Below are 25,086 nucleotides of genomic sequence, written 5' to 3' on the forward strand. Positions count from 1 at the left end.
TGGAGACAGATGCTTGTAACTGTAAGGCACACTCTCTCCTTTTCTTTCTATGCTGGAAAGTCTGTCCTCCCTTTGCCCTCTTTTCCTTGTCTCTTCTCTTTACCCTTTTCTCTGCTGCGGCATTTGAGACCTCTCTTCTTTCCCTTTCTTTGTGCCTCCCTTTCTCTTTCTTTCCTCTCTGTGCGTGTCTGAAGGCTGACCCACTCATTCCCGCGCGTATCCGATGACTGGGTAAAGCGTAATTCCCCCTCCCGGGTAGACAGGTAGGACACGTACTTACCCGCAAGTAACGGCCATGCCCAGGGAGGGGTACCTTCCAAATTTGCCGATTGGTCCCTCCGTCCGTTTCTCAGGAGTGCCTTCGGAGAGGGCTCCCACAAGGAAGGAGTGTGTGCGCCATCAGACACACTGCTAATCATGGGGGATACTTCCGCTATGGTTTCCTCTATGTGTACAATTTCTGCTCACAGGCGAAAGTTAAATGAGACTTAGCCACAGACAATTCTTCCATCCTTGCCACAGTTCCTTGTTGTTTCTCGATCGGACGAAGGTCAAGACTTCTACACAGTCAACCCTTTCATTTTTCAGAAAGGTGTCGGCACAATTGCAGGTTCTGTAAAGTCTTGTTCCTGATTACAAAATGAAACCTTTTTGTTAGAAACAGTCAGTGCCCTCCAGGTGAACTTCACTGCTACAAACCTTCCCTGTCCAGGTGTAAAAGCACAGCACTTCAAATTCATCACGCGGGGTGGTTTATACGTGCTCACTCAACAGATGGTCCAACGAGGAAATTCAAAACTACCGTTCTGACCAGGGCGTAACAGCTTTACATTGAGTAATGAAAAGGATTGACACGGACTTGGTTCCAACCCATACTATCTTCTTGACATTTGACAGAGTTCAACTTCCATCGAACATTAAAGTGAGCTGTGAGATAATTTCAGTTCTCCCTTACATTCCCAACCCTACGAGTTGCTATCGGTGTCAGCGGTTTAATCATACCAGCCAGTAGTTTTCCAATCCGGCCAAATGCGTTATATGTGGCAAGGAGGCCCATGAGGGTGCTTGTCCACCTCCATCCCCTCATTTGCTACTCGTAAGTTATTCGCCAGTCGAAAGCCCACTGTGCCTCCAGCAGGTAAATATAGCACTGTCCTTGCATATCCTTGGCCTACTAAGGAGGCAGCCATGCAGACTTGTGATCTCACCTTTAGTGCCACGGTCGTCAGATCGGCCAGTGCAGAGATTGCCTGTTCAACCTCCCCACTATCACCTACTCACTCTACGTCTCACCCTTCATCGGCTTCTGCTAAATCCACAAGCCCTAAAATCACACACTCGGACTTCCAAAAAAGTGCGTATTCGTGAAGATTTTTTATGTACCCTGACTTCACAACCATCGATTCCTCCCTCATCTCAACATCCTATTTCAAAGAAGGCTTATAAGAAACCAAGTTCCTTTCCTCCTCCGCCACAGCGTGTTTCAACTACAGCGCCACCTGGCGGTAACCACCCTAGGCCATCTTCCGTGTCACCAAGGTGCAGTGCTGGCAGCCGAGCGCTGCTGACAGGAGCTGCCCCCGAACAACCTATGGATCAGGATCTTCTGCCTTTGGCTGAATGCCATTCCACACTGTCGGCTGCCAGCTCTCAGCAGTCGTTGAGTTGAGAGCAGCCGTGGTAAAATTCTTCCCTTTTCTGTCCACCCTATGTCAATTATCCATTGGAATATCCGCGGCATTAGAGCCAATTGAGATGAATTGTTGATCCCCTTACGATCCTACTCACCGGTCATCATCTGTCTTCAGGAAAGAAAGCTGCATCCCCACAATTGCTTTGTTTTCCTTCATTTCCAGTCAGTCCGGTTTTTGATCTCCCCTCTATTGATGGCACTCCAGCACATGGAGGGGGGACTGATGATTCTTCTCCATGATACTGCCCATTATCACCCAATCCCCTTAAACAGTTCCTTCCAAGCTGTTGCTGTGCGTCTTTCCATTTCTGGATACATCTTCTCTCTTTGTACTGTTTACATTCCATCGTCCACACCGATGGCAAGAGCTGATCTCCTTCATCCCCTTGGTCAGCTCCCATCCCCCTGTTTGCTGGTTGGGGACTTCAATGCCCGTCACCTGCTTTGGGGATCTCCGTGTCCTTGTCCGCGAGGCTCCCTATTGATTGACGTCTTCCACCAAGCGGATCTTCTTTGTCTCAACACTGGGGACCTTCATTTTTATCTGCCTCCACGACAAATTTCTCTCATTTGGACCTTTTGGTCAGTACTATTCAGCTATCTCGGTGCTCTGAATTGTTTGCTCTTGCTGATATGCACCCGAGTGACCATTTTCCATGTGTCCTTCGTTTGCAGCCACAACTGCCACCTATGCGCCTGAGACGCTGGAAGTTTGCCCAAGCCGATTGGACACTTTTTTTCGTCTCTAGCGACATTTGATGACCGTCACTTTCCTAGTGTCAATGATCAGGTCACTCAAGTTACAGAAGTTATTCTTACAGCCACGGAACGTTCAATACCTCACACCTCCGATTTGCCCTGGCGTCCCCCAGTTCCTTGGTGGAACGATGTGTGCCATGACGCAATACGTGAGCGGTGCTGTACTCTTCGCGTTTTCTGCCACCATCCTACTTTGGCCAACTGTATCCACTATAAGTAATTACATCTGTGACGCTGTCGCGTCATCCGCGGTAGCAAGAAGGCAAGCTCGGACTTCTTTACTAGGTCTTGTAACACCTTCACTCCCTCCTCAGAAGTTTGGAGTCGCATTCGACGGTTATCTGGCGTGTTTAGTTTCTGCTCGATTTCTGGCTTCACTGTCGCGCATCATACCTAAGTGGAACCCATCGCAATTTCTATCTCATTGGGTAAACACTTCGCTGAAATTTTGAGCTCTTCAAATTACCCGCCAGCATTTCTCCCGAAGAAACGTGCAGCAGAAGTGCAACCTCTTACTTTCTCCTCTCAAAACAGTGAAAGCTATAATACTGTTTTCTCCATGCGGGAACTCCAATACGCACTCTCTTCTTCTCACTCTTCATCCCCAGTACCAGATGGTATCCACATCCAAATGTTGCCGTATTTATCATACCATAGTTTGTGTTGCCTCCTTCGCCTTTATAATCGAATTTGGAGCAACAGTACTTTTCCCAGAAGATGGCGGGAAGCTATCATTGTTTCTGTTCCAAAACCTGCAAAACCTGGCAAGGACAAACATCTTCCCTCTAGCTATCGCCCCATTTCTCTCGCAAGTAGTGTATGTAAGGTTTTGCAGCGTATGGTGAATTGCCGTTTAGCCTGGTGGCTGGTAGTCCCGAAGCCTTTTAACACCTGCCCAATGCGGCTTCTGAAAGCGTTGTTCTGCAGTTGACCATCTTGTTGTTCTCTCCACTTATAGCATGAACAATTTTCTGAGGAAACGCCAAACGGTAGCAATATTTTTTGATCTGGAGAGAGCATATGGTACCTGATGGAGGACAGGCATCCTCCGCACACTGTTCTCTTGGGGCTTTTGAGGTCGGCTGCCCCTTTTTATTCATGAATTTATGGCAGAGCGCACATTTAAAGTGCGGGTGAACACTACTCTCTCCCGTACTTTCTCCCAAGAAAACGGGGTACCCCAGGGCTCCATGCTAAGTGTTGTACTGTTTGTCATCACCATAAATCCAATTATGCATTGTCTCCTTCCCGATGTCTCGGGCTCTCTCTTTGTGGACGATTTTGTGATCTACTACAGCTCTCAACAGACTAGCCTTCTTGAATGACGTCTTAAAGGATGTCTCAATCGCCTCCACTCTTGGAGCATTGAAACCAGCTTCCGCATTTATCCCAGTAAGACTGTTTGTGTCAGTTTTTGCCGTCGTACAGAGTTTCTTCCGCCTTCCCTACATCTAGGCCCTGTCGACCTTCCATTCATGGACATTGCTAAATTCTTGGGTCTCATGTTTGACAGAAAACTGTGCTGGTCCTCCCACATTTCCTATCTTTCGGCTCGCTGTCTGCGATCCGTCAACACCCTCCGTGTTCTGAATACTGAGTGGTCCTTCTCCGCCTCTATCACACCTTAGTGTGCTTGAAATTAGACTATGGAAGCATAGTTTACTCCTCTGCCGTGGATTGCGTTCGAAGCTTTTTACACCAGCCTTGTGGAGAGCCTTTATGCTGAGACTGCTGACCTTCCACTGTCCAATCGGCAAGCTGTCCTTCTGAGTCGTTATGCTAGCCATTTGTCTTACATGCCTGATAATCCAGCCCATGACCTTTTTTTGATGCCCCCTTGGATTTAGGGTATGTAGGCTGCCCTTCCTCTCTACTACCACCAGGAGTTCGCTTCCATCAAATACTATATTCTCTTTCATTCCACTTTCCTAAAACCTTCTTGACAACTGGGGTACAGCACCATCTTGGCCCCGCCCTTGTACCTGCCAGCTCCATGACCTTTGTCAGCTTCTCAAGGATGGTACCCCTTCTCTCGTTTATCATTGGGCATTTGCTGCTCTGTGTGCACAAGTGAAGGATGCCACATTTATTTACACTGACAGCTCAAAAACATCATTTGGTGTTGGGAGTGTCTATATTGTTGGCGACACCCCTAATCGATTTCGGCTTCCTGACCAGTGTTTGGTTTTTACTGGGGAGCTTTACGCAGTTCTCCAGGCTGTCCAATACATCCGTCGCCATCAGCGGATACGGTATATTATATGCTCAGATTCGTTCAGCTCTCTTCTCGCTCTCCAAGCTCTTTACCCTGTCCACCTTCTGGTCCACCAGATTCAGGACTGCCTCCACTTGCTCCACTTGGGGAGCATCTCTGTGGGATTCCTCTGGATCCCAGGACGTTTTGGTATCCATGGAAACGAGGCGGCTGATATAGCGTCCAAGGCTGCAGTCTCTCTTCTTCAGCCTGCTGTTCGTATGATTCCCTTTGCCAATCTACAGAGTGTTTTATGTCATTGTGTTGCTCTTTTATGGCATGCACATTGGTCTACACTTCCCAATAATAAATTGCGGGGCGTGAAAGCTCTTCCCTGTGCTTGGACCTCTTCCTCCTGAACTAGTCGTCTGGAGGAGGTAATTTTAACTAGACTCCGGATAGGGCACACTGTTTTTAGCCATCGACATCTTTTAAGTGGCGATCCTCCCCTTTCTTGTCTCCACTGCTCTCGACTGTGGATGGTGAGACACCTTTTACTTGAGTGCCCCTATTTTACTTCGCTACGCGCCCGTCTACAGCTATCGCCTGATGTGTCTTCCATTTTCGCAGATGACATGCGCTCCGCCGATCACTTCCTCGAGTTTATTAGTGTCAGTGAGATGACGTCGGTCATTTGAAGCTCTTTTTGGGGCAAACAACCTCCCCTTCTATAGTTATTTCTAAGCTTTCATTCTGTTTTTAGTTTCCCACTTTTTGAGTTTCACTCCCATTGCTGCTGATTTCCAATTTTTTTTACCTAAGCCACAGACCGTGCGCTAATGACTGTAGCAATTTTGCACCCTAAAACCATAACGAAAAAAACCCACCCCTCTCCCTCAAAACCAACTTACAAAAAAATTTCCATATCATTGCATGTGCATCATAAAGGGTCATTCTGTGTCGAATCACCCAGGTTGTATCACCCACCATTTTAGATTTTCATTAAAATTTACTCATATAAGAATTTGTGCAAATTTTTCTGGCTCGGACTAAAACTTCTTTTTTTAATTGAATTTTCAATTTGGTGATGTTCTGATAATTTGGTTCTATCAGAATATCCATTCAAAGTGATACTTACCTACAGAAATACTTAAGCAGTAATATTCTCTGAATGGACACACAAATAAGTTTTAAATCAAAATATTTTACTATGAGGAGAAAAGGGTCATGGCAAGTAAGTTCATTCAGGCCTGACACCCACTACCTAAGAATTTTACGAACCTCTTTTTAATTGTTACTTTTGTTGTAGTAATAACAATTGTAAAATTCCTGTGACGTATTTCATATAGGTTTTGAAGAGGAAAAAATGGTCATGGCTGAAGCTTCCAATTTGGATTGCATTACTGGATGGGGTAAAGCACAACTTAGCTTATTTTAAACACTTCAGTATCATTTTTTCTTGTTAAGAAATCTACAGATAATTTTTTAAGTTAAAAATTAAAAAATCAATTTTTTACAGTTATTCATGTACTAGTCCCCTTCATTTTCTACCATTGATCTCTCATCATTTCTCACTAATTAGTGCTGCTTAGTGGTGGGTAGTCAAAATGTACCCTTCAGCAACCACCAAATTAGCTCTATGTCTTCCAAGAGGAACAATGCTAAAATGAAAGCCACCTTGATGGATGCTCAAGAAAAGAAGCCAAACAGATTATTATATTTGAAAATTTGAGAAAGTTTCCTTGTATGGGTGGATCATGTTGATAGCACAGTACCTGCTGCTGCCTCTGATGCATCCATCCCAGTCTTCAGCTACCCTTTTGGTGTTAGGAGCTGGTGAGTACTCTGTGGAGATTTAGATGCTATGTACCTGCAGAGAAATTTACTTCAGTTTTGGCAGTGAGAGCAAATGTTGCTAAATTTATAAGGACCAAGATGAAAGTGTGGCCCTCAAAATCATTAATCTTTCAACTTAATCTGATAAGGTAGTACAGCACTGCTGAGAAGGATGGGAGGCAATTCTCCATGATGTAAATTTTGACTGGTTCCTTAATGGTGGGAATTAAAATTTTTAGTTCAGCATGCAGATTTTTTGCCTAGATTGATATTGAGTGTAATTTATCATCTGTACCATACCTGAGATGGCAGAACACAGTCTTAGAGCTGGGAATAATTAAAGCTGGAGAACAACAACATGTAGATGATAATTACAAGAAGATAAAAAAACAAGATATCCCTAACAAAATGGGAAAATAATTGAAGTTTGTGGCCTTTACAGTAAATCTGTGAATAGTTAAGATTCAGTGTGTGTGTTGTGTGAGTGAGCTCAAGGAAATGGAGTGAAAAGCCCAAAGAGAATAAGTTGTGTGTGCGAAATACACACACACAAATATGTAAGAAATTTATAAACAAAAAGTTACTGCCATGAAGTTATTGAGACACTGACACATGAGTTGTGGTATTATGTGTGTCTCTGTAATTAAGAGCTATTATCATAAGTCAGCCTGAATCACAAACATGAACTTCCTAGTTCAGACAAGGGTGGGAGTGTTTAAATTAACATTGCAATAAAGAATAGACAGATAACTGTGTGACGGTTCAAATGTTAATTTACACGTTTTCTGGAGTACACTATTACCGTTTTTTGTTTGAGGTATATTTATGACATGGGATTCTTCATTTTTGTGTGTGTGTTTCAGCATGGTTTATGAATAAATTAATTTCTCTTCTGTTTTATGATCCCAAAGAAGTAACATTTAATTGTGCAAGCATGACATTCTGTTGTTTTGCTGTTAAAAGCACAGTAGTTATTCTGAGAAATTTTTGATTGGTGCACATAATTTTTGTAATAACATTGTATACCAAATTGAACATTGATTCTTCTTGTAATGCTGGTAATTAACAGTAGTGACAATTTCGTATAAATTTCAATGTATTCAATTCCTTTGTTCTAGTGCAATGGGCTCATTAAGATGGGACATAGTGGACTTATCTGGAAGGCTTTGTCAAGAACGTCTATATGTGGCTGCAGAACAACACCACCTGCAGGCATTGAATGAAGATGTGAGTCTTATTGCTGTTATTATTTAACTATTTTCTTGAAGATCCATTATGTATGAAATAAAACCTGTTTCTTAGCAGGCAGGATATTCTGAATAATCTCATGCATCACTTAGTTACCAATAGCTAATTAACAATAGCCTATATCTAGCTGTTATGAACATACTGTATTAATACTGATACTGGCTGGGACACTGATAAGGTGATAGTCAAGCAGATTGTGGCAATACAATTGCTGGTCCTGCTAGGTACAATGGTTTGGTAAAATTTGTTATGTGGTATGAAATCTAAGGAGAGCAGCAGTACCTAAGAAGAAACATAAAAAAACTGAAGTAAATGCAATAATCACTACAGACGATGGGCCCAGAACATGTTCACTATGTTTGATAAAGGCAATGGCAACTTGGTGCATCCCCAAAAGTGTTTTTAGTGACAATGTGATCCACATTGCTTAGCCTTTCTTTACCAGGAAAGGGCTACACAGGTTTAACATATTCCCCACAGTCCAGATTTACATTGATTGAAGCCTAATGATAATTCTTACAACACATGGATATTGAGACATTCTTTAACTTCACCCCTGGAATGAGGGCATGGTGTCCTTGAAGAAGCCACTCACTGTAAAGCTGTTACAGGGGAGCCTTAAATGGTCTGTTCACATCTAATACTTGAAGTTGTGAGGTCATGCCACCAGGAATTAGTACCGGATTTGTACAGATCTTTGCTATCAGATCGTTAATTTTCTGGCTGAGGTGTCCCCTGAAAGAATCCAGCAACAACATTTTTCGTCCTTTACGCAAAATATATTGTATTCTGTTCCAAACAACATTGTCATTCATTCCTTTTCTTAGCATCTATAGGCAGTTTTTGTTTCAGTATCTTTTCCTGTGAAGTATCATGTATGGGAGGATCTCCCTTCCATCTGCTAGTGCACCCACCATTCCTGTTATTCTGGTCCTTTCATTGCCAGAACTTCTTATAGGAACACATTTAATGTATTTGATGGCATATAAAAATATACAGGCATCTGATCAGTGTTGCCCTTATGGCCTAGCAAATATTAATGCCATTTCCTTTAATTAATTATGTGATGCTGATACACAAGTAGTTTCTCATCAGACGCCATTGGCAGTCACTGAGCTAGCCTTCTTTTGCATCATAATATTGGCCCCGCCCTCTTTGTCATCCACACCCCACCAGCCAGTACATGCTCTGAATTCAGTAATGTATGTTGTTGGAATTCTTCATTATCTCCAGTGCCCTCATTTGGATAATTTCTTTCATAACTGGGAAGCCTTCATTACATTTTTCTTGCACACACTGAACAACCTCCTGCTACAATTGGTGAAAACTTCCCTGCTTTGGTCCCCATAAGTTTGGAATGTAGAAATGGAATTATTTTATTTGTCTGACACCCGCAGGGGGTTCAGCATTTAGTTGCTGGGTATGAGCTTGGCGACCCTGGGGTCCCTAAGCTGGGGACTGGGAAGCGCCACCAGTCCTCAATACCGTAAGCTCTGAGCGTGCTTCAACGCCCACTGTAAGGTGCGACGGTGGAACGTTGTACAGTACAGAGCCCAGGGATCTTGGCTTAACTGCCTGGGTCGCGAGGATGGTATAAACCTCTATAAAAGAAACCTCTATAAAAGAAACCTCAATCTCAAGGTGTGCTGTGGGCCGAGGAGACGCAAGGCTGTTGAGGTAAAACAGTTGCTAGCGGGCGACGTCTGGGGAACCTGCCACCCCCTGATTGTATTAGGCTTACCCAGGCAAACTGGGCTCTGTCTGGGTGAAGATTCTTTTCCCTAGCTGCTCGTGGTACCACCACGAAAAGAAATACGAATAGTGCGCAAGCACGAGTCTCGAAGAAAGGAAAGTTCAGTGCTTTACAGTATGACCCCAATTGTTCCCTTCCCTGCCCACACCAGGGGAGGAACGGCAGTCTTAATTACCTGGTGAAACGTATTCTCCTCGATTTCTGGTTTGCAGTCGAACAGATGGGGACTCATTTCTGACCACAAAGCCTCAGTTTTTTGTGGAAAATTTAGAGCACAAGTTTGGAGAAGTTGTGGCATGTCTAAAATGAGGTCTGGAGCAGTCATACAGACAGCATCCCCAGCACAGTCACGGGCATTGCTTGCTTGTGACAAGCTCGGTGATGTTGCAGTCTCCATTACGCCTCATAAGAGCCTCAATATGGTTCAGGGTCTTATTTTTCATCATGACCTGTAGTTGCAGTCTGATGACGAACTCCGTGCAAATCTGAAACGTCGTTGTGTCCACTTTGTACGACGTGTCTTCAGGGGATCTAAAGGTAGTAGGATCACCACCGGCGCCTTCATCTTGGCTTTCGAGCAAGACACCCTGCCTGAGAAGGTCAAGGTAATGATATATCAATGTGATGTTAAGTCTCACGTCCCTCCTCCCATGCACTGCTTTAAGTGCTGGAGGTTTGGGCTTATGTCATCGAGAGGTGACGCCAACCTACCTGTCGGGATTGTGGCCGTGCCTCCCACCCCAACGTCCCGTGTTCGCTGCCCCCTGTTTGTGTCAACTGTGGACAGAAACATTCACCTCTTCACCTTGCTCATCGGACTGCGCAGTTTATCAAAAAGAGTGGAAGATTATGGAGTATAAGACCTTGGACAGGCTCATTTACACAGAGGCTAAACGCAAGTACGACCTACTTCACCCCCTGTGCACATTTCATCGACGTTTGCTGCTGCAGCTTCAATGTTGCCATCCCTGGCGACGAGCTCCCAAGCTCAGCCGCTTTTTGTGGGCCCTCCAGCCTGGCCGTCTATTCCTGTCGCCCAGGTAGTTGGGGGAACACCCTCTTCCGTTGCTCCCCTGTTATCAACATCGGGAGTAACAACCCCTCCTTTGAGGACTTCAGTCCCCTACTCTGAGCCGGAGAAGTGCCCGCCTCCTCTAGCTCCCCTCAAGCGGAAGGGATCGCTTGGTGCCCTTCTTTCCACGGTTACTGCCCCTCCAGATATCAGCCAGTGGCTGAAAAACCTTAGGGCCGTAGGACTTCCAGGTCTTCCTCGGTCCATGAGTCTGGGTAGGGAAAGCCCATCTAGCCTGATGAACCGAAGGACAAAAAGAAGAAAAAGCAAAAGGAGAAGGGCGTAGAGACAGAAAAGGAGTTCACCACTGCACCTGAAGATGATATGGAGCATCTAGCGTCCACTCAGGAGCTAGATGTTACTAGACCCGCAGTTTCTATGGAAGCTGATCAGGCTACTTTGCAATCGATGGCGGCGAATACTTCTAAGGCGTAACCTATCCCCCCCCCCCACGGTACTTTCATGTATTCATAGTTGGATACCATTATCTTCAATGGAATTGCCATGGTTTTTTCCACCACCTTGCTGAGTTGAAACCGCTTTTTTGCTGCTTCCCTACCACTTGTCTTGCCCTACAGAAAACCTGGTCTCCTGTTCGGCAGACCCCCTCCCTCTGTGGCTACCGGGGTTACTATAAGAACCGTGTAGAATACGATAGGGTGTCTGGCCGTGTCTGTGTTTATGTTCTTGCAACTGTTCTTAGTGCCCCAGTGCCACTTCACACGGCTCTCGAGGCTGTGGCTGTTAGAATCCGGACAGGAATCGAGCTTAACATCTGTTCCCTCTACCTTCCCCTGGATGAGGTTGTCCCTCTTGCTGACCTAGCTGCCTTGTTCGCCCAGCTCCCCCCGCCATTCCTCCTTTTGGGGGACTTTAATGCCCACCACCCTTTATGGGGTGGGGCCCAGATCTCGGGCCAGGGTAGGAACGTTGAGGCTCTCTTGGCACAGCAGGACATTTACCTCATTAATACTGGTGCTCCCACATATTTTAGCATGACTCATGGCACATACTCAGCCATTGACCTCTGTCTTAATAGGCTAGGTCTTCTTCCATACCTCAGTTGAAGGATCCACAACGACCACTTTCCTATCCTGGTTTCTCTTCTTCAGTTCCAACCCCCTGACAAGGTGCCACAATGGTCTCTTCGTGGAGCTGATTGGGCAGCCTACACCTCAGCTATTATGGCCATTGCCCCTCTTCCTGGTGACATTGATTTGGCAGTGGACGAGGTCACTATGGCCATTGTTTCTGCTGCCGAGGCAACTGTCCCCTGCTCTTCAAGTACCCTAAGGCGTAAGTCAGTCCCTTGGTGGACACCAGAGATTGCACGAAAGGCTTGCACCAGGCGAACGGCCTACCCGACGGGAGGCCCTAGTCACACGACATCACGAGAGATTGCAGAAGCTATCCGGGACCGCCGGCGAGCCCTGCAACGACACTGGCGTCATCCTTCCCTAGAGAATCTGGTTTCCTTTAAACGACTGCGGGCCCGGGCTCGGCGGTTAATCGTGCAGAGCAAACAGGACTGCTGGGAACATAATGTTGCCACCATAGGTTCTTGCACCTCCCCATCTCAGGTGTGGTCGCAGGTTCGGCGCATTTTTGACTTTCACCCTCGTGCGTCTGTCCCTTGCCTTTTTCTTTGGGGTACACTTTGTACTGACCCAATTGCCATCTGGCAGAGTATTTCACTCGTATTTCCGTGACAGCAGGCTACAGCGTAGAATTCCGCACCGGGCAGAGTGCAGAACTGCCAAGAGTGGGAATGGTTAACTACCTTCTGTTGATTCAAAAAAGGGTGCCAGCGGCATTGGCAGCTATGGCGTAGTTATGATGTGGTTCGTAGGCTATGACTGAGACGGGCTGGATGCAGCTACGTTGTCCAGCTTGAAGACCACATGAAAGGCTGGAGTCGGGGGGGATTAAATGCAGTCACTCCATGACGACTCTGTGGAAGTGGTTGCATTTCTATGCTGTGCGGAAATATCTCGAGCAGACCCACTGACAGAGGTCCAGCTGTTGTCATGCAGTAGACACTGAAACTGCAGAAGTTCCTGAAGGTTGGTCCAATCTCAGGTTGTTGACACTAGGAAGAGGTGGTACTGAAACAGCTTGCTGTTGCTGAACTGGCAGGATATTGTCCAAGAATGGTCAATGTCCAGCTCCTGGCACTCTGTCTTTGGCTCTGAGCACTACTATGGTCTATCCTGTTACAGTATGTTGATTTTCACGTAGAGGAACCTTAGTTAACCTCCTTACCCTAACGTGCACATTAACCAGTTTTCCTAATATCTTTAGAAGAATGGAGGACAGACTGATGGCTCTCATGCTCTTAGTTTCAGTATGATCAATTATTCTCCCTGGCTTCAGAATGAAAACAACTTTCATTGTCTTCCAAGCATTAGGAATGAGTCCTTCAGCTAGACTGGCTCTTAACAGTCTACGTAGTAGTCAGATTAATCTTTCTCCTGCTAGTTGCAGCAAAGCCAGGAAAATTCCATCTGGCTCTGAGGACTTGAACAGTTGAAACTTTCCACTGCCCACTGGATTTTAATGAAACCAACACATTCTGTGGCAGAATCCCAGTTCTCCTATTATTTACCTGTAAACCAGTACCTCCCATAGACAGAGTGATGTGGCACAGTGGTTAGCACATTGGACTTGTGTTCAGGAGGATGACAGTTCAAACCTGCATCTGGCCATCCTGATTTAGGTTTTTTTTTTTTCCTTTGAAAGATCATGGCCAACTTCCTTCCCCATCCTTCCCTAATCCAATGGGATCAATGACCTCGCTGTTTGGTCCCCTCCCCCAAATCAACCAACCAACCAACATTACAGCTGCAGACTCTTGGTCTGAATCATCTGCGAGAGTGCGTTGGGGAAGTGAGTCTTGAGCAGTACATACAGCACCTCGTGCACGACAGGATATCTTCCAGCATGATTGCTTTTCATGTCTAATACCAAGATTGTATTTAGCAACTGTGTTCCTAATATCTTGTTCAGTGTCTGTTCTTTCTTGCAGTCATAAACAGTCTTCTTACCTGCTTTCCTTGCAATTCAAGACTGTTGTTCCACCAGGGTACATCGCTGTTTATGCACTTCCTGGTGATTGGAGAATTTTCTATGTGCAAGGTCTTGGTGGTGGACACAACTTCATCAGTTATTTCCTCTAAGTGTATTGGATTTCTTATCCAAATTTTAACTTCAGGTACGTGGGGGAATAATCTGTTTGACATCTGTTTCCATCTCAAACTTATTATGCATATGGTCAAAGAAGAATGGTTCCATTGTCAAATGCCTTTCATGTAACTACCCGTTAAGATATGTCAGTTACTTCTTCCCTTCTTCTCATTTCCTTAAGATAGGTTCCCTACCACTATTAAAGAGATCTAGGTTGCTCTTCAATAGATATTGAAGTAGCTACTCACTCCTGTTATTGGTGTCATTGCTTCCCAACACTAGGTTGTGTACATTGGCATCACAACCAATCATCAGTTATTCATTCAGCAGCAAGCAGCCATGTAGCAGTCTCCCACTTTCTGGGTTGGAGGAGGTATGCCGAGGCCAATTCCGGTTACATTGTGTGCCTTCCTCTTGCTGGTTCATTTTGATGATCACTAAGTCCGAAGAACAGAAGTTTGCCATCAGCATGAATGAAATTCCATCTAATACATAAAAATCAATGTTTGTTTGTTTGTTTGTTTGTTTGTTTGTGTTTTATGCACTGTCGTATAGTTCATGCGATAGCAATAAGACTTTGTCAACTTATTGCTTTCACTTGTGCAAAGGTTATAGGTGTAGTGCAATTAACTTGCAGTAGGTGGCATATGTGTTATACCAACAAATTTATTTGGAAGGGCACTGAAGTAGTGAGATGACATGTTTGAATGTGACAGAAACAAACAGATTACCATTGTACTGTCCTACTCATTTTGATGCCAATAGGTGGGCGCTATATCTGATCAAAATTTTCTTGTGCAAACAGTAATTTTTCTATTTTTCAGTGAATTGTGTAGTCTCCCACAGTGATTCAGACACCCCCGCCCTCTCCCACCCTTGATATGGAGCACAGGTCTGAAATACTCGACCAAGCTGAATGCTGAATTCTATAATGACTGAGCTGGGAGCTGTTTCAGGCTCTTACCTCGTCCCTCAACCCAGCTCCAGGCCCTGATTCAATTCACAATTATATGATCCAACACCTGAATTTTCCCCAATGGCAACATCTCCTCAAGATCTTCAAGTGTCTTTGGCTCCAAGGTGCCTGTCCATTGCAGTGGTAAGGTAGCTTAGTTGTCCCAGTTCTTAAGCCAGGCAAGAACCAATGTCTCTCGATAGTTACCAGCTGATTAGCCTGAGCAGTGTACTCTGCAAGCTGTTGTAAAGTATATTTGCCCACAGATTATGTTGGGTTCTCAGATCAAAAGGCATTTTATCCCTCTATCAGTGTGGTTTCCAGGAGGGATAGTTCACAACCAACTACCTGCATAGGTTGGAAACAGCAATCCGACAGGCTTTTTCTAAACGCCAACACCTTGTCACAGTCTTTTTTGAGCTGCATAAGATGTACAACACTGCTTGACTTCATCACATTTACTCACTTTCCACAACTGGGACTTTCAAGGCCCCCTACCAGTTTTTATTCATCAATTTTTAACCCACCGGTTGTTCTGGGTTAGAGCTCCCCACAGGTCCAAGAGAATAGCATCATACAGAGCTCTGTGTTGAGTGTCTCTTTCTTCATCACCATCAATGGGCTAGTGACCTCTACTGGGCTCTTGGCCGCCCTGCACTGTATGTAGAAAACATTTGGCATTTAGTACAGCTGCCAGTCGGTAGCCTCCGCTGAATGCCAGCTCCAAGGTACCATCCACCAGGCTTGTGCATAGACTCATTTTTTACATGGTTTCCAATTTTCTCCCACAAAAATGCAGGTCATACAAATTTTGTCATTGTACCACGGTTCATCCTGACTTGGAACTGTACATAAGTACCAAGCATATGGACGTTACAACACAGTCCCATTTCTTGGGCCTCCTTTCTTATAAAAGGCTCCTTTGGCTGCCCTATATTCATCACCTGAAGACTAGCAGGTGGGCGGGTGGTCTTGATCCTACCTCGACCATACCTATTATGCCAGCTATTTTTGTCATCCCTCTTTTACTATGTCTTAATTGCTTTGAAAAGATGCAGTTAGCACTACTATAAAGGCAAGACCTTCCAGATTCCCGATCCTTCATGCCTGCTGATGATGAAGGAACAGCTGAACAGGTTTTTATGGATCCTCTGAGTAACATATTTGGGGTGGGACAGTTGCGAGAGACCCCCCCCCTCCCCCCTCCTCTTCTTCACTTGCTGAGGCCCTAACACCTACTAACTGATAATTTCTCTCACCTAATTTTACTACTGCCAGTTCAGCTGTTCTCACTTCTACCATTATGAATCTCCATACTAGAAGGCATTATTTATTCAGTTACTGTCTTAACCATTTATCAGGTTGGAGGGGAAAAGGTTGAGGGGTCAGATGTAGGTGAGGTATCTCTCGCCACAGATGAGCCCGGAGGTGGTGGTGGTGGTGGGATGGGGATGGGAGGTCCCTAATCTGCTCTTGGATCTGCATACTGGTTCAAACCATATACTTTTACCTTTGTTTCAATTATTTCTCTTGTCTGGCATAAATATTGCTTTGAGTGCCCCAGTTTTAGAATTCCTACATACTGTCATAATACAGTTGGATTTCTTTCTGATGTCATTAACTTGAGATGGCCTATTTCTTGAACAAGGAGCTGATGACCTTGCTGAATAGTTTCTTAACTTACAATCTACCAACTTTGGATGTTAGTATTATTCATTCTTTAAGAATGTATTCACCTACTAATACTAGTATTTGGTTTGCTTACTCAAAAATATCAGTGATTGGTGAGAATGTTGATGATATTTTTATGATTTGTTAGGTAATAAACAGTTTGAATCTGAATTTGATGGTTGCATACTACCATAATTTGGAGTAACCTTGTTGTAGGATCATAGGATCATAGCTCAATTGTAGTATCACTGTCAGAAATGAGTTTTGCTGTCATTTTCCTTTAGCATTTATTGTTAATGTGACTAGTCTGTTAACTACATTTTTCTGCATTTCAGTGTTTAAAGCTGCTCTCCCGGAAATTTTATTGGAAACACGTTTCACAATTTACTTTATTTTTTAATATATAAAGTCAGTTGTTAATGAGTGCCAAAAATATTACATGATTTTAAATGGTTTTTTTTTTTTTTTTTTTTTTTTTTTTTTTTTTGTGTCTCCCACTTGCGTCAGGGCTGACCATAAAAATATCCAAACATACAGATTATGCTTAATGAAACTTCCTGGCAGATCAAAACTGTGTGCCAGACCAAGACTAGAACTCGGAACCTTTGCCTTCGCGGGCAAGTGCTGTACCAACTGAGCTTCCAAAGCACGGCTCACAACCCATCCTCACAGCTTTAATTCCACCAGTACCTCTCTCCTAACTTCCAAACTTCATAGAAGCTCTCCTGCAAACCTTGCAGAACTAGCACTCCCGGAAGAAAGGATATTGCAGAGAAATGGCTTAACCACAGTCTGCAGGATGTTTCCAGAATGAGATTTTCGCTCTGCAGCAGTGTGTGCACTGATATGAAACTTCCTGGCAGATCAAAACAGTGTGCCGGACTGAGACTTGAACTTTGGAAGCTGCAGAGTGAAAATCTCATTCTAGGAACTATCCTTAATGTTATTAACTAACGTTTGTTAAATTATTTAGTTTTTGTGCTGCTGCTTCCTTAATCACTCAAATCAATTTTGATTTTATTTATAAGGTCCATATTTGTATCTTTGAAGTTTTTATGAGATGTTTCTCTTCAGATTTTTAAGCATTGTCACTGGCCTGCAGTAAATGAATCGAATAAATGGGTACAGATACTTGATATATTATTTTGATATGTCATTTACAGTTGAATTTCAGTGCTGGATTGTACTGGAAAAGTAAAAATCATTCTTGTGTTGTTAGCATTTGCAGTCGTGCTTATTTACATAGCAGCTGTGATTTCTGCATTGATATTTCTCCAGTTCTTTTGAATATCAACTTGTCATTGGAACACTCAATGTAGGTTTTCCTCTGTTTATTATGTAAATCTTTCCAGGTAAATGCTGGTTCAATTCCTTCACAAATATGTTTCTTCAACTTTGCTCATATGAGCACGTGCTCCACCTCTAAGTGATACTGATGTCAACATGATCTTCCTTCTTCCCAACCTTACACATCTTTAATGCTAAGGTATAAGTCATTCTCATAAATGAAAGTGGTATTGCCATATACTCTACAGTACCAGAGTTTATATAGACACTTTTGAAGATGAGCTTCATTCCTGGTTTGGTGGAAGTACATTAGTTAGGTATCTTCAAAAGAATCTCTTGTACTGTTTGACACCTCTGAACTTCTTAGTTGCCATTTCTATTATTGCTCTTCATATTTTAAGTTTTTATGTGCTCATTGTGATTCACATTGCAGGTTACATGTGAAACATCCAGTTTGGCCCAGCTGGCCTGGGTGACAGCGCAGCAGAGATATAACCTGAACAGACTTATTGTGTCGCGACCAGACTGTACTCCTGCAGTTTGCTGTCAAAAGGCAAACACATTTGAACATACATCATTTATAGATGGTTACAAAGCTCTGGGGTTTCAGGTGAGCAATATACTTTTAAGTGATTACTATGTAATTCTATTAACGAGCAACAAAAGAAAGTTACTTACTCATTGGGAAATTGTGTAGAAGAAATAACTTATAAAACTGTGGCAAAAATAGTAAAGTTCAAATAGACTTAATATTATTAATGAAGGGAGCTAGTTGCACTGTAGAGTAGTGGACAGGTGTTAACTGACTTCAAGGCTGTTTGGCTTTCAAATTAGTGAAAGCTTTTTCCATGACTTTTTACCAAATGATGATCACATGAATAATGTAGTTGGTTGGGTAGCAATGTATAGGCTTAATTTTAATTACTTGATAAAATTATTCAGTTTGATAACTAAATAAATTCAGACTCTATATTAATCACCCTTCAACATAATCAGAATGAAATATCCATAAAAGAATGGAAGAACATACAACTGATAACTTCTGTGTTTGATTATACTGTGCAGATTCTCAACAGTGATGTTTAAATATTTGGTTATGTTGGATCTATGAAGGTGCAAATTTTTGGGTGTATTGTTCTGTTTTCTGTTGTAGGAAACATCATCAGGGATTACCTTTATTGATTCTCCAATGTAAACTTGCTCACTAGCCAAAACTGTTGAATTGTTCATTTTTACCTGCAAAAAGATCAATCCTACTGTTGCCAAACATCAAGTCACATCAGCATGTGTCGTGGAGTTTGTGTGGCAAAAGATTTGATGCTATTTGTTTTATTGAGCACTAAGATGAATTACTTGTATAATTTCAATCCATATTTTTTTGTGTTTGTGAATCTTATGGTCCCACTGTACATCCTAGCATGCTGTTGATTGGATCTCGATAAAACTTTAGTGTAGAAGAACCGAATTTGGTGGTCCAGTCATCTCATTGCATCATCTGCTGCTGCTGATTTATCCATGTAGCCCAAGTAGCAGTTGATCTTCTGTTCTTAAAGCTAGATGTTGATCCTGACTTGTTCCTATGTGCACTTGATTGTATGTGCAAAGGATTTTGTATACTGCTACTGAGGTAAGTTTGGTGCATGTATTCAAATAACTGAGCACCTTTCTTGGCAGTTTAAGCACTATGTTAATACAGTGTTATCTTAGCACTCTGCCCATATGATCTGTGGTCTTTTTTATGACTGGAAGGAAAACTTTGCCTTTCGCTGTTTGTTTTTTGTTAAAAGTTCCAGCTATTATAGAGTGAAGTACGTTATTAATTTTTTCATCAGAGTTACCATTTCTCCTAAAAGTAATTCTCTGATTTTTCACTTCTTTCTCTAAGTATTGTGATTCACAGATTTAGTTAGCCTGGTTCACCAATGCCCTAATCATCATCATTCTGCTTCAGAAGGTGACTAGATCTTGTATGAAGGTATCTGTGCATGTGAGTTGACTTCATTTAAACTTTGTGCTGTGGAGTTCCACCACTTTTTCTGAGTACTAGTTTATCGAAAATTATATCTAACCTTATTTCCATTTTTCTTTGTGAACTGTACACTAAAATTAAGATCACCTAGAAATGGTGAGAGCTCTCTTTCTCTATGAGACCATATGTCAAGAGTCTCGTTCAACATAGTGAAAGCTACAGTTTTATTTTCCTGAAGGACAAAGTTTTTCATACAGAAATTTACAACTACTTTGCTTGTCAACACTGACACAGGTCACAGTAGCAGAGTGCTAAGAAGACACAGTATTGTTACAATATTCAAATCGACAAGAAAGATGTGTGAATATTTTAATACTGCAAAGGACCCTCACCACTCACTTGTCACAGAAGGAGTACACAAAATCCCTTGCACATATGGTCAAGTGTATGAAAAGAAGCATCAGAACTAGAGGCACACATGTTCTCCTTCCAGCCTGCTTGCTCCTGTCTCTGCCACAACCAAGAAAACAACTCAACCTATTGCTCTGGAGACATGAGTGCATGTGTACTGAAGTGCAGTGCTTAAAGCAGACCAGCTTCGGTTTCTGTAAGCATGGCAAGCTTCATGGGACCCATGCAGCCTACTGCACCTGACAACAGGTTGCGTTATCAATCCAGCATGTTTAGCTAGATATACATTTACGCAGGTAGTTTCATTGCAGCTCATTTATCATAACAGTGGGAGCTGCAAAATGAACAAACCAAACTTAAAGGCGGTTGTGGAGAAATTAAGAATTGGGAATATATACCATTCACGAAACAGAGCCAAAGCTCAGCAGGGGAAAAGTTTTTGTGTGTTTATGAGGCAGATTCAAATAAATCGGTAGGGGTCTAATAACGCAACTTGTGTAAAAAGTTACTAAACACTTATTTGGGAACCTTAAGTATATTATGACATGTCTGTAAATCTAACCAGTTGTTTCCTCACTCCATTAATATTTTGAAAGAGGACAAACACTTAGCACAAATTTTCACTTACTTATCAGAAACTAAGAAATTAAGACAATTTAGCAGTACATACACTTTCTAAATTTAGTACAAACAGTGATGGAAAATTAAAAAGGAATGTGGCTCAGTGGATGTTAAAAACCAAATTCTGTCGGTATGCAACATAGTGCTAAGAAAGTTTAGTATGAAAGAAATGCTTCTTCTTTAAGACATGTACTTTTTAGATTATCATAATATGAAAAAATGAACTTCGTGTTTGTTAAAATGTATTTGGGGAATTTAGAATGAACTGTTGTGACCACTTAGAACAAATCCAGTGAACCCACAATACACATACTGGAAAAAGTAATTAAAATTGGTATTACTGTGGTCATATTTGGCTAAAACACACACTAAGGTTATAGAAATAGTCTTACAAAACCTTACTTTAGCTGGCATGGTAGTATAATAGATATCTTCAGGTTCTTAAGCACAAGTAACCTCAATTTTCAGAGATAGTTTTGCTTACTAACGAAAACTTGTTGGAGGAAACCTGATGATGGTTCGAACTGAGAGTAGCCAGTATGTCTACTAATAGAAAGAGTGTGAAGTTGCAGTGAAAACTGTTGATTTTGAAACTAATAAATCAGCCCATAATATGCTGGAAAAAAGGACAAATAAAATTCAGCTTTTCTGGCTTGCAATGTCCCAAAATGAATGCAATTATATTGGACCTCGTACTGTGATACTTGGGTAAAAAAGGATTTGTCATCATCTTTCAAACCTTACATTGAAAGCGTATTGAATAATTTGTTATGTAGCATAGCACCGTGGAAGGTTGGGCAGACAAGCAAGATTCCAATAGTCTGTTGTGGTTCACATAGCTTGGCGTGGATGGGAATGAAGCAGCCTGCCCATTTTGCTGATAACATGTGGCATCTTGCCTACCTGACTAACAGGCAAGAATGGGCAGGTTAAAAGCAGAATGTGTACACCTCTGGTTAAAACCAAGTTTAAAGATTATGATGATGATGATGATGATGATGATGATGATGATGATGATGATGATGATGATGACCCATACTCCAAGGAGCGTAGGGGATGGTGCGGGAGACCCACACCACCAACTAAACAATTGCTGCCTGGGCAGCATATTATGCAATGAGATCAGGAGACCACCAAATTCGATTCTCCCATACTGAAGTTTTCATTACTATCCTATGATATAATATAAAGAAAGCATGAAGTTTTCATTACTGTCCTATGATATAATATAAAGAAAGCATAGACATTCATAAACACATAAACAGCTTTAACAGAAAAAAACTGAAATTAAACAAGTTGTGGGCCTTGGTATTAAATAAAGCAAGCAGTGCCATCTCTTTTGCCATTCAACTCCATAAAATATATTGTGGTGGCCCCGTTCCCTTTGCCAATCACCTACGTGTGGTTACATGTAAATAAAGGAAGGTAGGAAGAAGATTGTGTTTATCAACATTGAGGTCATTAGAGATGGAGCACAAGCTTGGATTGCGTAGGATGGGGAAGGAAATCGACCCTGTCCTTTCATAGGAACTGTCCCAACATTTGCTGGAAGCGATTTAGAGAAATCCCACGAAATGTAAATCTAGATGGCTAGATACTGGTATTAACTGTTGTCCACCTGAATGCAAGTCCAGTGTACTAACCTCTGTGCTACCTCATTTGTTAAACAGTTTAATAGCTGATCAAGTTTACATTGGAGAGTCAACTAACCACATGTGAACATGTAGCTAAAATACTGCAAAGTGTGTGTTTCATGTACGCAGGAAAATTTTCACGATTGAGACACTGTTGTTTGGTAGAATAAAGTGGGTAGGAAATTCCCTGTTTCAGTTACATTACCAATGTGGCATGTTTCATGTATAAACACACCCTTTATTGCCAGTACTAATATAATCCAAATTCCACTGAACAGTCCATATCAGTGAGTACTTCATTTGATTACCTTTCTTTTCTGTTCCTTTCTTGAATGGAACAAGGAAAAAATAACATTGTGTACATATGTAACATCCTAATTTCTTCTACCATGTTCTTACGACTCTTACCTGAAATACTCCGTAGAGACAGCAGGATCATTTTACAGTCAGTGCCAAGTAGTTATTCCTAAACTGAAGTAGTCTTTTTTTATAAAAATGTGATGCATCACCAGCAAAATTCTGTTCAGTGGTGAAGTGGTAATTCAAAAGTAATGTGTCTTCCTATTTACAGGCTGATTCTTGCAATTCATACAGTACAACAGGTGTTTAAATACAAATGTTAAAATTATTAAAATATTAAACTGAACAAAAAGTCCAATTGTCTGCTGTAGCTGTGTTTATTTAAGTCGATTAGAGACCCACACAACCAGTTTTGCAGCTTTTAAGTTGCATCTTCTGGTGTATATAAATGCTATGCCATATGGTGTAGGGAGTTAACAGAATGCTGCAGAATGCAGTTGGCGTGACTGCCCCAGTTTTAAAATTTTCTGTCGTGCGCAGAAGAAAAGCATAAAGACTTTCAAAAAGAGTTGTCTTTCTGTTAACATTTCACAGCATTTGTGGCATATCTGCCATTGATTAAATGAATGATACTGTTTCTCTAGCCTTTCAAACAATGATCTTTTTCAGTTGTTTTAGTTTCCAGAATCTGTTTTAAATTAGTTCATGTTTAACATTTTCTGTGACAAACCTGATAAGATCTAAGATGGATCAAATATAAACTGACCTTGTTTCTGATGTGAGCACAGTAGTCTGTGCAGGAAATTAGGACTTCAAAGTCCGTTGGGAAGGGAGGTGAGTGTTGGAAGGGGGGGAGAGGAAGTTACCACAGATTCGATATTTTTGTGCAGTTATTCAGCTAGCAGCTTCTACAATGAAAGAGACATAACTGCATGATTTTGTAGCATACAATTAAAATATTCTCATGAGCAGTGAGTCTAGCTAAATCATATTTAGTAAAGTGAGACAGTAGATGCAGCCTGGAACCAAATCTCAATGTAAAGGTTTTTGTGAAATATTAGATCATGCGCAAAACTTGAGCCACCATTGCCATTCCAGAACCCTTATCACTCCAGACACTACTGAGACAGTTCATGGCTTAACTGAAAGCAGTTATTGCTGACAGTAGTTGAACTTCAATTGAGAGTTGGAACAGTAGTATAAAGCAGGTACAATAGTTGGGCATGGCCAAATGGTACAATTTTCAGTATTTTTTCCTGTGTAAGAGTGAGGAAACTTCTCATCTACTAGAAAAAAGTGCCTTGAAAATGGCAGGAACTAACTGTCACAGTAAGACTTCTTGTTTTGTAATATTATGTTCTCATAAATAAAGACTGATTAATATTTATGCTCACTTGTATTTCCTAATTTCCTGATATGAAGTTTGGAAGGTATTGATTCATGATGAAACTTGTAATTCCTAGAAGTTCAACACTCCAGATACTTAAAAGTGCAGTATGTACTACTATAGCTAATTTGTAACTCATGAAGTTTGAGGCTGAGTCTCTCACCCTTTTCTGTGTTTGATCTGAATCAACATTTATCTTTATATAGTGCAAGCCATTATTCATTTTACTGCAATAGGTACTCATAAGTTACATCATTTGCTCCCGTCCCTGTTTGACTAACAAGTGGAGTGAGGTAAAATTATTTTCTGGATGACTGAAGCTAAAATTCTCTCAATTACATACACCCACTGTAAAGATAATTTGCATTTCAACGCAGCCATCACATCTTTTAAGTTTTTAAAATCTTGGAACTCAAAACGTGGTTTCTCGATCATGCTTTGATATCTGAAAAAGGCACTTTGTGATAAATCTCAGTGGTCGAGGCACCAGAGTGTCATTTGGACGAGGGGGGATTCAAATCACTTGTGTGGCCATTCAGATTTAGGTAACCATTTCCGGAAAATGACACTTTGCTTCATCAAGAAGACCATGATCAGTTCTCTTCAATGTCCTAGTCAATTCAGAAATTGTGTTCGCTCTCTAATGACCTCATCACTCATGGGGCACAAAGCCCTTATCTTCCCTTCCTTCCTATTGGAGTAAATGGCAAATGAAATAACTTTAGTTAATTTTCCAAACAAACTAAGGAAATTTCACAGTTTGTACTGGATGTTCTTTCTTGGAGTTTCCATTGTCTGTATTAGCTAGTAAAATCTGAATGACCACAAAATAGAGAGGGGTACTATCATCTAGTACTGTAGCTTTTGGTGAAGTATTGTCCATACTTGTAAAATATGACAAAATAAATAATGAAAGAAAATATGGTCCATAGTTGACTGTAATGTAAATGATCTTTATTTGAATAATGTGATTAGCTAATTTTGACAACTTGTCATTTTCTAGAACAAGTTTAATATAATGTATTATATATTGTAATTATCACATTATTTTATTTACACAAATAAAATAGACATCACGTTCTATCATTAAATTTGGAATGGATCCACATTACA

General features: G+C 41.8%; 1 protein-coding gene across 4 annotated transcripts in view; it reads left to right on the forward strand.

Moving 5' to 3' along the window:
• The window catches only part of LOC126297885 (GTPase-activating protein and VPS9 domain-containing protein 1), a 280,670-nt gene that overhangs the window by 23,477 nt on the left and 232,107 nt on the right, over positions 1 to 25,086 (forward strand). For all 4 annotated transcript variants that reach the window (XM_049989182.1, XM_049989183.1, XM_049989180.1 and 1 more), the window contains exons 2-3: positions 7,601 to 7,709; positions 18,085 to 18,261. In XM_049989182.1, coding sequence (XP_049845139.1) covers positions 7,601 to 7,709; positions 18,085 to 18,261 — 286 coding nt within the window. The remainder of the gene's footprint in view (positions 1 to 7,600; positions 7,710 to 18,084; positions 18,262 to 25,086) is intronic.

This window comes from Schistocerca gregaria, chromosome X (assembly GCF_023897955.1).
Source record: "Schistocerca gregaria isolate iqSchGreg1 chromosome X, iqSchGreg1.2, whole genome shotgun sequence".
In the NCBI taxonomy this organism is placed as follows: Eukaryota; Metazoa; Arthropoda; class Insecta; order Orthoptera; family Acrididae; genus Schistocerca; species Schistocerca gregaria.